At 41.3% G+C, this 13,897-nt stretch overlaps 1 protein-coding gene across 1 annotated transcript in view; it reads left to right on the top strand.

Moving 5' to 3' along the window:
• The first annotated feature begins 841 nt into the window (after nt 1–841).
• Nucleotides 842–13,897, top strand: part of creb3l4 (cAMP responsive element binding protein 3-like 4) — a 65,513-nt gene continuing 52,457 nt past the window's right edge. The window contains exons 1-3 of the mRNA XM_034165301.1: nt 842–906; nt 2,967–3,142; nt 7,146–7,407. Of these exons, the coding sequence (XP_034021192.1) occupies nt 2,996–3,142; nt 7,146–7,407 (409 nt within the window). The 5' untranslated portion in view covers nt 842–906; nt 2,967–2,995. The remainder of the gene's footprint in view (nt 907–2,966; nt 3,143–7,145; nt 7,408–13,897) is intronic.

The following is a 13,897-nucleotide window of genomic DNA, read 5'->3' as shown; positions in this document are numbered from 1 at the left end:
CGTATATATGTATATTTTATAAAACAGGATTACATTTTAAGTGCATAGATAATACACATTCCACACATAAATGTAACCAAGGACAGCACACACACACACACACACACACACACACACACACACACACACACACACACACACACACACACACACACACACACACACACACACACACACACACACACACACACACACACATATTTCCACAACATTAAATACAACAATACAAACGGGAATAACCATGAAACAACAACAACAAAAATATCTAGTACTCCAAAATATTACTAGGTCTATAAAAGGAAAATGTATAGACTAAATTTTAATGACATAAATGGTCAGCATTCATTTTTTTTTCATATTTGTTGACTAACCATCGCTTTGCTCCATTTTAAAATTCAAGCTTGTAAAACCACATCTATTTAAGTACATATATTAATTAATGTGCATATGATCATTCATTGTTTTTTCCAGTGATGTATGTAACTTGACGCAGTCTCCTCGGACCTGATCCAGATTCAGATTCTGTTTACACAGAAAATGAACAAGAAAGGAAGAAAGTCCAAGAGAAAAAAAATCCAGAAGGTTAGGTAGGAATAATTCTGTGAAATTCTGAATATTATGCTTTAAAACAGGAAACCGTCTTACTGTGGCTTTGACCTACAGTCTGAACTTAATATAAAGGGGAAAATATAACCTTTTCCCTAAAAACTACACGCACTGAATAATAAACATTAATTTACCGAAAAGATGATCTTGACGTTTTACGCCACACGAAAAAAAAACGGTAGTTTGAATTAACAACGATGCCTACAGGCGGCAGTAAAACATCATGAAGCGACAAGACTGCCGCAAAAGAAACACACGAAGAAGAAGCTGAGTGACGGTCAGCTGGACGACAGAAAAACTGTGAGTTTGACCTTTTTATGGCTGCTTTATTTCTTTATTACGTGTTTGTGGTGAGAAACTCGACTGGAGTCTTTGATACAGGAGGACCAGAGTATGTTCAGCGCCGTTAAACTTTAATCCGGCTCGACCCGGAGCTATCTGTGGACCCGGAGGACCTCAATCTGGACCCCTGATCCGGATCGGTTCTGCGGGCCTGTAGAAGTAAAGCCAGCCGTTCTGTGGACCCGGAGGTGTTTGTTTGTTTAGTCTTTGTTTATGGAGAAAGACCAAAATCTTGCTGAATTTGAAGTTGCAGCAACACTGATACTGAAGACTCACTTTTTGCTGTTTTTTTTTTTTTGCTAACTAATATTTAAAAAAAAATTCTGATTAAAAAGTACAAAACCTCCATCTTTAGGAACTTCTGTGTACACGTACGTGCAGAGCTCACACTCTAACCAGAAGGACAGCCTCTCAACTCCTCTTCACGTAGGTCTTCTGTACGACTGTTTTGGTGCTCATTAAACTGGCCTGCCACTTCCAGAAGTGTACTTGTGTAATCAGAACACACGTCTCAGCTGCTCAGCATCTCTGTAGATCATTTTCTCTTCAGTGGTTTTGGGTTTAATTTGTTTGAAATGCACAAAAGCCGCATACAGCTTTGCACGTCTGGAAATCCTGCAGAATAAGAACAGATGGTCCAAGTCCACTTCTGGAAGATGGGTCATTATGGTATTGTGGAGACTAGAGGTCGACCCATCGTGATCACATTCTGATGCCCTTCTCTTTTTTCATTCACTGAGTTGGTTTGTACATATATTTATCTCTATAATGTATATTGTGTTTATTCTACTTTTGTGTTTTCTGTATTTTGCTTTGTGTATTTTTAAGGATTTTGCGTCTGAGAAACACAAGAATTCCATTGTGCTGTTACTTAAATGCACTTGTGCAAATGGCAGATAAATTTCATTCTATTGTATGAACTTGTGGCTCGTACTGTTGTGTCACGTCCCGGCAGCCCAGCCTTGGGACGTGACACTCGTGATGAGGTCGTGTCTCATTCTGATGTGACTCTCAGCGTGTTTCATGTGGAACGTTGGGAGGAAAAATTCAGCAGACAAACAGAAAAACTGAAAAACACAAACAGCTGGAAGAATATCTTTTTTTAAGCAAATTTTAGATTTTTTTTTTTTTTTTTTGTGAAGAGGTGGTTTGAAACATGGGGCACATCTTGATCTCAAATGGTAGTTGGAGTTTTTCTGGTTTATGGTGTGAGCCGAGTCGATTTGAGCAGCTGCTCCGGTTTGTGCTCAGACTGGTTGCGTTGGTTTGCAGGTGCGGCACCAGGATGTCCTCATCCGAAATCTGACTCTGTTTGCTCTGTGTGTGTGTGTGTGTGTGTGTGTGTGTGTGTGTGTGTGTCAGTCAGTCAGTAATATGACAAATGTGTTTTGTGGCTGAGTGAATTTTTGGTTCACATCACCTTCTGAAGCGTTTTCAGCTATGACAGAAATTTGACCTTTTTGACAAGAGTTATGAATTTTTGAATATTCCTTCAGTGTTAAAGGAGAGGTATTTTAACAATTTTCCAAGATTTTTCCTGACTTTGACCTTGAAAATTGAATCAGTTCTTGCTTATCAGGATATGAATCCTCTGTAAAAACTTCATAATGATATATGAAAAATTGTGAGTTTCAGGCTGTTTGAAAACAAACAAACAAACAAACAAACAGGGGCAAAAACATCAACTTCATTGTCGGAGGTAATGAAGATGACAAAATTTTGGAACTGCTCAGAATCCAGAGATTCAAAATTAAATTTGAAAAATAATTCAGATGGAGAAATTCTTCCAATTGTGTGTGTGTGTGTGTGTGTGTGTGTGTGTGTGTGTGTTGTATATATATATATATATATATATATATATATATATATATATATATATATATATATATATATATATATATATATATATATATATATATATATATATATATATATATATTGGAGTTGATTTCACTTAGCATTTTTCTTGCCCTAAATCACGTCTTCTTCACGATTCACTGTTGTTTGTGTTTTCACAGCTCTGACCTTTGACCCTGACTGTCAGGTCATGGATGCACAGAGCGGGGAGCCGTTTCTTGGCAGCGTGGCGGCGTTGGACAGCTGGACGCTGGATGCTCCGTTCTCCTGCTCTGAGGTGGATTTCAGCTGCTCACAGAAACCGCTACAGGATTGGAGTGTAACAGCGGGCGAGTGTGTGAGTTCTGAGTAAAACCTGCTGTATCTACAGTCACATGAGACTTCCTGCTGTCGTTGGTTACTGTTATCCCAACATCAAATGTAATATATATATATATATATTATATATATATATATGTACAGTATATGTGTGTGTATATTAGGGTGGTCCATAAAAATGGTCAATTTTTTTTTTCTCAAAAAACTTCAAGTCTCACCCTCTAAATTTGTTGTACTTAACATAAAAACACATCATGTACAATTTCATAAAACTCTAATTTTTACTGGTAGCACACAGCCCTTAAAGATTTTGCTCGCAATAACTTTGTCATATAGTATGGTCATTTCCAGATATTTCAAAATTATTTCTGTCAGTTTAATATTGATATGTCAGGACAGAAATTATAGCAATACATTGGAAAATCAAATCTTTTCATATCCCATAAAATAGTTAACACTAAAACATGAATTGTGAGATGCAGTTCTTCTCGTACATGTATCATGCTCCTACAAAACCTACATACTGGGGTAGCGAAGATTTTGTAACAATCAAACATTGTATTTTCATTTTATTGATGAAATAATGTTTAATTATTGATAAATTTAAATAAGTCTATGCTTTATATATTTCCACATATTTTGATCTAGCTCCAAACAGTAATATTCTTTATGCCTTGCAGTACTTAATATTCAAAAATAAATGTATGAATCAGCACAAGAACCACTGATACAGCTGTGTAACATAAAAGAATATCCTTTACATGATAATGATACTTAAGTTGCTTGCATCATGACCAAGACTTGCTGCCATTTCAGTCACAATATAGGTGGCACTTCTGTCTGTCATTTTGGTCCTATCCAATGCTGCTGCAAGTCCTGGTGTTACAACAGCTTTAATTTTACTGGCTTTACATCTTTTAGTTTCACATGGCACTGGCATAACAAATTCTTCATCAGGACTTTCTGCGTTCTCTTCACTCTGGCTGGAGACAGTGTCAGGTAGTGAGACATTAGATCAGTATTTTTCAACCTTTTTTGAGCCGCGGCACCCTTTTTATATTTACAAAATCCTGCGGCACACCACTGTCGTGTCACGTGTCACACACTATTAACTTGACTGTCTCTACACGGTGCGTTAGCACGTTAGCAACACGTGCGGTACAGATATGACGTAACATACTATAGTCATGGAGCTGTATATGAGAACTAGAGAGCGCAGTTCCAGTGCTGCACACTAAACGAAAACGTCCCTTCATGGACAGCGACATGATGCCTCCTAACCGGGCAAAATATTGACGAAGTACCCGGATGTTAATGCATTTTCAATGTGTTAAAATGCCATTTTGTCCTGGATATCGAGCCAGTAAAATTAAATTACATTAAATTATGTCAGGAAAGTATTAAACTTACTCTGACACCCACACATTCACAAATATTAGTGTTGAAAGTTACACAGGTCTGCGCTGTTAAGCTACGCTGCTCGGCTGAGCTGCTGCTGTGTTCAACGCAGCGTGGCTCCTAAAACCATTACAATACATTTATATATATTTACACAATTATCCTTTATTGACCGAGTTTCATTCATGAAGTCAGCGGTGTGTGTGTGCACATCTCTGTGTGTGTGGCAGCGCAGCGCGGGTCATTAATCTCATTATTTTAAGGTGCAAAAAAAAACAAAAAAACTCCCCAGTCTTGTCCAACAATTTTTAGTCACTAACGACAAGAATTTTAACTAGACATTGGTCTAGCAGTGGAAAATATCAACTAGACATAAGTGAAATTAATGATCCGTATCATCGGGTGACACAGGTACGGCAGGAGACATACAGCTGTTTATCATCCAAATAGCACGGACAAAGTGACAAGAAGAACCAAAACCACTTACTTATGGAAGGAAATATTGTCTCCCTTGTTCCTCCGTTTGTGACTTTGCCAACATGCGCAGCTTTCCGGCATATTCCACCTGTTTCTTGATGAGACTAAGTGAACTTCTATGCACACAAATCACTAACTTGCCCGGAATTAAAATGGCGATCACGCCTCCTTGTCGGCACACGGCTCAGCGCTACTGCGCGCTTTGCTGCCATCTACTGGAATAAAAGAGCATTACACCATCTGCCACACTATTATAGCACATACACCCGATAATGGTGATATTTGATAATTGCCCACGGCATCCCTGACGATCGATCACGGCACCCCGGTTGAGAATCACTGCATTAGATGGTCCGGGCTCCTCCAGTTTCTCTTTGTATTTTGCTTCTGCAGCTTTCCTTTTTTCTGCTCTTTGTTCTTTGGCAGTTTGTATTTTATCTATGCCTGCCGTGCATCCTCTTCTACCTTTCTCTCACTGAGCAAGTAGGAACTGTCTGTCATCTTCAAAACGTTTCCTGTAGTTTTTCACCAGGTTTTCACACACTGCAGCAGGGATTTTGGTCCACTCCTCCATACAGATCTTCTCCAAATCTTTCAGGTTTGGAGTTTCAGCTCCCTCCAAAGATTTTTTTATTGAGTTCAGGTCTGGAGACTGGCCAGGCCTCTCCAGGACCTTGAAATGCTTCTTCCGGAGCCCCACCTTAGTTGCCCTGGCTGTGTGTTTGGGGTCATTGTCATGCTGGAAGACCCAGCCATGACCCATCTTCAATGCTCTTACTGAAGGAAGGAGGTTGTTTGCCAAAATCTCGCAATACATGACCCCATCCATCCTCCGTTCAATACGGTGCAGTCATCCTGTCCCCTTTGCAGAAGAGCACCCCCAGAGTATGATGTTTCCACCCCATGCTTCACGGTTGGGATGGTTTTCTTGGGGTTGTTCTCATCCTCTAAACATGGTAAGTGGAGTTGATTCCAAAAAGCTCTATTGTGGTCTCATCTGACCACATGACCTTCTCACATGCCTCCTCTGGATCATCCAGATGGTCACTGATAAACTTCAAACAGGCCTGGACATGTGCTGGCTTGAACAGGGGGACCTTGCTGCCCTGCAGGATTTTAAACCATGACAGCATCATGTGTTACTAATGTAATCTTTGTGACTGTGGTCCCAGCTCTCTTCAGGTCATTGACCAGGTCCTCCTGTGTAGTTCTGAGCTTTCTCAGAATCATCCTTACCCCACAAACTGAGATCTTGCATGGAATCCCAGACCGAGGGAGATTGACAGTCATCTTGTGTTTCTTCCACTTTCTAATAAATTATCATAACAGTTGTTGTCTTCTACCAAGCTGCTTGCCTGTTGTCCTGTAGTCCATCCCAGCCTTGTGCAGATCTACAGTTTTGTCCCTGGTGTCCTTAGACAGCTCTTTGGTTTTGGCTATGGTGGACAGGTTGGAGTGTGACTGACTGTGTGCGAAAAGGTGTCTTTTATACAGGTAACAGGTGCAATTAATACAGGTAAAGAGTGCAGAATAAGAGAGCTTCTTAAAGAAAAATTAACAGGTCTGTGTGAGCCAGAATTCTTGCTGGTTGGTAGGTGTTCAAATACTTAATTGCAGCAGTAACATACAAATAAATTATTTAAAAAAATCATACATTGTGATTTCTGGATTTTTTTTTTTTTAGATTATGTCTCTCACAGTGGACATGCACCTAAGATGAAAATTTCAGACCCCTCCATGATTTCTAAGTGGAAGAACTTGCAAAAACGCAGGGTGTTCAAATACTTATTTTCCTCACTGTATTATCCGGCTTCGCCTCGTTGAATGGTATCTTCCAGCTTTCACATCATGAAATATTCGTACCATTGAACTCATAAACATTCATTATTTGTATATTATGTGCTAAAAACAAAGTACTTGATTGTTTTTAAGTAATTTAAGTCAGTTTTTTTATGCCCCAATTCAGGGGTGTCACACTAACATTTCTCAAAAAAATTCAATCTCTTTCCATCTTTACGTTTCATGAGGCCAAATCTACCAGGCAGGTTTTCATAAACTATGGTGACTTGTCTGGAAAGAAATGTCATGGTGGAGTCTGAGCACTATGTACATCCTGCTGAACTCTAATTTCACTCACTTTGTCTCAGACGCTGAATGACAGCGAATCAGAGGACGTCCTACACGGCGTCAACCCAAACGATGTGTTTCCCAGCGGACTGCCTGCTGACCCCTCATCTGAGAGCGACAGTGGCATCTCTGAGGATCCTGTTGTGGAGAGTCCCATCACTATGGTGACAGCGGTGGGCACGGAGACGGCTCAGCTGACCCCAGCAACTGTCTACCAGGTGGTGTATGACATCAGTGAGTCCGGGCAGCAGCAGAACATGGACGTCATCTCCATTGAGCTAGGTGAGCGTTCACGACACAAAGAAATATTTTTTAAAAAGTAACAGTGAGGCACACTACCAGCCTGATGTGTGGGGGCAGTGTGGAGGCGGCAGTAACAAGATAAAGAAATGACATTTGACCGACTAAAGTTTTGATGATGATTATGCGATAATCACTCACTCATCTTCAACCGCTTACTCCAGCTAAGGGTCACTTGGGGGGGGGGGGGGGGGGGCGGGGGAGTTGGAGCCTATCCCAGCAGTCATAGTGTGTGAGGCGGGGTTCACCCTGGACAGGATGCCAGTCTGTCGCAGTGTCACAGAGTGTAACATTCGGAATTTACAGCAGATCACGGAGCAGGTGATTAGAGACCCTCCAAGGCTTATGACAAATGTGGGTGTGGAATCCGTTAGCTTAGCGGGGAAATTAGTGCAGAAAATCCACTATGGTGATAGTGCAGTTTATCTGCCAGGGAGGGAAATTCAACAAGTTGAGACTGTGCCTGCTTCCGTAGACGTGCCCATAAAAGTCATAGAGGGATATGCTTTGCAAACTTAATACCCATTATTACATTGGATGATATTGAAATTAAGGATGGCTCAGTGATTGTTGTTCCAGTAATATCAAAGATTTCGTGTCTGCTACCTACAATACGTGTGGAATGTCTCAAACCTAAACCTACTTCTAGACATCTTATATATGCTACTCTGGAGCCAGCCCTAAACCCAAACAGTTGAACTATCAACCCCACTGAGGTCCTTAGTCTGAGTCTCATTAACATAAAGATCACTGTCCTCAAAATCATTGTTGATTAATGATCTAATTATTGCTCATCACTTAGATATGATTGGGTTATGTGAAACCTGGCTTAAACCTACAGCTGTCCTCCCCTTAAATGAGATATGCCCACCAGCATATACATTTAGTCACATCCCTCATGATACGAAGTAAGGCGGGGGTGTTGCTCTTATTTATAAATCTAGGTTTAGTTTATTAGCTGTTGGGGGTCACAAATATAACTCGTTTGAGCATCTGATTCTCCGCTCTGCTCAGGATATTACGCATTGCCAGGGTCAGAAGAATAAAAATCAGCCGTATTACTTTGTCACTGTATATAGGCCTCCTGGCCCATATTCTGAATTCTTAGATGAATTTGGTGCATTCATCTCTAATTTGTCAACTCGTGCACATAACATTCTGATCACTGGTGACTTTAACGTTCATATAAATGATCCCCTCTGATCATTTATTTGATCATTTATCCCCTCTGATCTCCTCTGTAATTCATTTATGGAAATTGTGGATGCATTAGGATTTCAGCAATGCATTCATGACTCGACGCACATTAGTGGAAATACCCTGGATTTGGTTCTCGCACGTGGTATTGCTGTCACAAATATTAACATCATGGCTCTTACATCAGTAGTCTCTGATCACTCACTTGTTAAGTTTACAGTTTTGCTGCCGTGTTTTGTGGAACAACAACCTTATATATATCACTACGGTGATGCATCAACTCCTCAATTAAGACTGAACTCGAAGCTAGACTGCCTGATGTCTTAGTTTCACATTTGGCAAATACCCAATCAGGAGACAGTCTTGTGGATAGTTTAAACTCAGTGCTCAAAACTACACTTGTCATGATTGCGCCACCTTTGTTAAAGCTGCACTCCCCCAAAACACAGTCACCTTGGTTCAGTGATTAGCTGCGTGACCTCAAGCATAAGGCCAGAGGTCTAGAACAGAAATGACGTTGTTCAAAATTAGACGTATTCCACCTTGCATGGCGTGATGCTCTCTTAGACTATAAGCATGCATTACTGGCTACAAAGTGGACCTATTACTCTGATTTGAGCAACAAAAAACATGCAGAACTCAAAGTTCTTGTTCAACACGGTGGCAACGCTTATTCAATTTGACAGTATCTCACTAGGCATGCTGACGAAACTTGTAACGTCAACAAAAAGCACAACCTGTTTATTTGATCCTATACCAACAAAACTGTTTAAGGACCTGTGGCCCACTCTTGGGTTGACTGTGCTGGAAATTATTAATCTTTTTTTAACTTCTGGATCTGTTCCTAAATGTTTCAGATCTGCAGTGATTAAACCGCTACTTAAGAAACCTAATCTTGACCCTCGTGTATTGAAAAACTATTGGCCAATATCAAAATGTATCATTTTGCTCTAAAATTCTGGAAAAAGTGGTGTCACGGCAGCTCATAGACTATCTTACTGAGAATAATCCCTTTGAACCACTGCAGTCTGCTTTTAGATAATATCATTCCACAGAGACGGCTCTCACTAAAGTGGTGAATGATCTTCTGGTCACAGTGGATTCGGACACCACTAAGGTTCTGGTGCTGTTAGATCTCAGTGCTGCATTTGATACCGTGGATAACCATATTATCCTCAATAGGCTGGAAAATCATTTTAGGATTACTGGGATTCCCCTTGCATGGTTGACGTCATACTTGACACTTGGAAACATCGCGAGAGGCAGCGAGACGTGATTTTTTTTTTTTTTTTTTTTTGTTCTCTCTCTCTGGGGGTGGGGGGGTGAAGACGGGTGTGTGTGAAGGTGAACGTAATGGCAGAATAAAGGAATTTTCTATGGTACCAGAGACGTTGTGTTTTTGGCATTTACATGGTAGCAGAGGATGGTTACCAATTATAAAATACCGCCAAAGTTTGACGAAGCTCGGCCATACAAGTGCTGGAAAAATGAAGTTAGTATTTGGAGACTTGTCACAGACTTAGACAAGAAGAAGCAGGCACTCACAGTGGCGCTGGGGCTCGAAGGGAGAGCTAGAGAGACTGCCTTGGAAATATCCGCAGCCGACCTGAACAAGGATGATGGTATGGAAATCTTGCTTGCTAAATTGGACGCAGTATTCCTTCGAGAGGAAAAAGACCGTGCTTATGAAGCATACTCTCATTTTGACTCGATAGCCAAAGACGGTGCTTTGTCCATGGCGGACTACATCATAGACTTTGAACAACGTTACAACTGCATGAAAAAGTACAACATGACGCTGCCTGACACTGTGTTGGTGTTTAAACTTCTGGACACAGCTGGTTTCGAGGAAAAGAGCAGGCAGCTGGCACTCACAGCGTGCACCGATCTATCATTTGCATCAGTTAAGTCTGCACTGAAGCGGATTTTCGGAGGCAAAAACAACGGAGTGAGCAGTGGCGGTGAGACTCAAGATGGAGTTTTTTTTCACGGATCAACGACCACCGGGTAAATTCAGACGGAGCAACGGCTCTTCTCAGAGCAGTCAGCGGCACCTGCAGCAGGGCACAAATCCGCTCGACAAATATGGTAAGTGAACAAAATGCGCCATTTGTCAGAGCACATACCATTGGACCAAAGATTGTCCTCACCGACGAAATGAAGTAAAGTTAACAGAAGATGAAAAAGTGGAGGAATGCAATATTACTCTGTTTACCAAAGTTATGACTGACTGAGATCTTCCTAACTGAATCACTGGGATCAGCCATTATTGACACTGCATGCACTCGTACTGTGTGTGGTGAAAAGTGGCTGGATAGTTACGTTAAAGACTTGAGTGAAAATCAAATCAACAAAATGCTGAAAACAGAATCGCCAACCTGTAGACCATTCAGATTTGGAGATGGACAAGTGGTAAACTCCAACAGAAAAGTGAAACTTCCTGCTAAGATTGGTCAAACAAAGTGCCACATTGAAACTGAAGTTGTTTCTGCTGACATTCCCTTGCTGTTGAGCAAAATGTCTCTAAAAAGAGCAGGAACTATTTTAGATATGATATATCTAGATATATATTTTAGATAGAGTTATCATGTTCAAGCAACTAGTGCCTTTGGAGCTCACTAGTTCGGGACACTATTGTGTGGACATTAGAGATGAAGGTCCTCAATTGAGTGGCAATGAAAGTGAAGTTCTTGTTGTCACAACAGAGATGTCAACAGAAGAGAAGCGTAAAGTTCTGCTGAAGCTTCACAAGCAGTTTGGCCACGCCTCTGCAGACCGGCTGCAGCGGCTCATTCACAGCTCTGGAAATACTGACAAAGACTGTCCAGTCATTTTACAGGAGATCATTCATGACTGTGAGATATGTCAGAGGTACAGCAGGACCAAGCCAGCTGTCGGTTTGCCATTGGCCTTGGAGTATAATGAAACGGTGGCAATGGATCTACATGAGTTGGAACCTGGTGTGTGGTACCTGCACATCATCGACCATTTCACACGCTTCAGAGCAGGAAACATTGTCAGGACCAAGAAACCTTCAGAGATTGTCGATTCCTTCATCCATTCATGGATAAGTGTCCACGGTTCACCCAAGCGGTTGTTTACTGACAACGGTGGAGAGTTTAACAATGAGGAAATGCGCGACATGGCAGAAAACTTTAACATTGAGACCAAGACTACAGCAGGATACAGTCCCTGGAGCAATGGGCTGCTGGAGAGACACAACATGACACTAACTGAAATCCTCCTGAAGGTAAAAAAGGAAAATGGGTGCAGTTGGTAAACTGCCCTAGACTGGGCTCTGATGGCCAAAAACAGTATGATCAACGTGCGTGGTTACAGTCCATACCAGCTTGTGTTTGGACACAGTCCTAATCTTCCTTCTGTTTTGGTTGATAAACTACCTGCTTTAGAGGAAACCTCTATGAGTACTAAAGTAGGGCAACATCTAGCAGCTTTACATGCTTCAAGGAGGGCTTTCACAGAGGTGGAACGCTCAGAAAGGATAAGAAGAGCATTGCGTAAACAGCTCAGACCTACAGATGAAAAGTATGAGACAGGAGACAGAGTGTACTCCAAGCGAGCAGACACTACAGAGTGGAAGGATCCAGGTGTAGTTATTGGTCAGGACGGAGCTGTTGTGTTTATAAGACATGGTGAGATTCTGGTGAGAGTACATCAGTCCAGGCTCAGTAAAGTGAATGGACAGGATGAGGATAAGACAATACTGCCCAGTCTTCCAGAAAATGAGAAAGAATATGAAAACATTGTTCATACTGATGTAACAGAGAGTTCAGATGATGAGATGAGTCTTAATGGAGAAGAACTAGCCACTGAAAACACAGAGACAGATGAGAGAGAAAATGTTCGTAGAACTAATGAGTCACAAAGTGACACAGAGAGTAGTGTAACCAATACTCATGGTTTTAGTAATGTCAAACTAAGAACAGGCAAGATCGTCACATTTACAAACAGAGGTGATGGTACTCAGCACACTGCCAGAGTTTTAGGCAGAGCAGGAAAAGCCAAGGGGCAATACAAAAACTGGTACAACATGGAACATCTTGGACTTGATGGCAGTGAAGGACAAAAACAAGCGTTAGACATGTCACAGGTTGATAATCTTCACACTGAATGTGATAACACAAATGCTGATGTACTCATTACAAAAGACATCTCTTTTGACGCTACTAAACAGCAAGAGATTAAAAACTGGAAAAATAACAATGTCTATGAAGAGGTTACCAACAAAGGTCAAAAATGTGTTTCAGCCAGATGGGTTTGTACTTTGAAAGAAACCTCTAAAGGTATTGTTCCAAAAGCCCGCCTTGTGGCGAGAGGTTTTGAAGAACTCAATGTCCATGAGTTACAGAAAGATTCCCCCACATGTGCATCAGAGTCGCTCAGGCTGCTGTTAGCTGTGATCTGTCAAAACAAATGGAAAGTTCATTCTATTGATGTTAAATCTGCCTTTTTACAAGGTATGGAACTCACAAGAGATGTCTACATTTGCCCCCCACATGAAGCAGGTGTGGACAATGTTTTGTGGAAACTGAAGAAATGTGTCTATGGACTTGCAGATGCCTCCCTCTACTGGTACAATAAGGTCAAAGAACTCATGCTGGACACTGGTGGTAAAATGTCAAAAGTTGATCCGGCAGTGTTTTATTGGCAGAACGAGCATGCTGAGGTAACAGGAGTACTGGCATGCCATGTGGATGATTTTCTCTGGGCAGAATCAGAGCACTTCAGTACTAAAGTAATCCCAGTCCTTAAGTCTGCTTTTCATGTGGGCCGGGAAGAACATGACCATTTTTCTTACGTGGGCATGGACATAGTGACTGTGGCTGGAGGAGTGGAGGTGCATCAGCACAATTATATGGACAACTTACAACCAGTTCATTTACAAGCAGCACGGGCTGTACAGAGAGATGCACCGCTAAATGAGACAGAAAGAGAACAACTAAGGTCAAAAATAGGACAGATTTTGTGGGTTGCCAAACGAACTAGACCAGATGTTATGTTTGACACAAGTAGTCTGGCATCCAACATTAGAAATGCCACTGTTCAGTCCATTCATGAAGTGAACAAAGCGATTCGCAAACTAAAATCAGAAAAGGTCACACTTAAATTTCAATACTTGGGAGACAGTAATGATTTGAGTTTTGTGGTCTTCAGTGATGCCTCTCTTGACAATCTTCCAAATGGAGGTACACAGGGAGGAGCTTTAATTGTCCTCATGGGAAAAACAGGAAAGTTCTCACTACTGTTTTGGCAA

Source organism: Thalassophryne amazonica, unplaced genomic scaffold, assembly GCF_902500255.1.
Source record: "Thalassophryne amazonica unplaced genomic scaffold, fThaAma1.1, whole genome shotgun sequence".
Classification (NCBI taxonomy): Eukaryota; Metazoa; Chordata; class Actinopteri; order Batrachoidiformes; family Batrachoididae; genus Thalassophryne; species Thalassophryne amazonica.
This window is presented reverse-complemented; position numbering and strand designations above follow the sequence as displayed.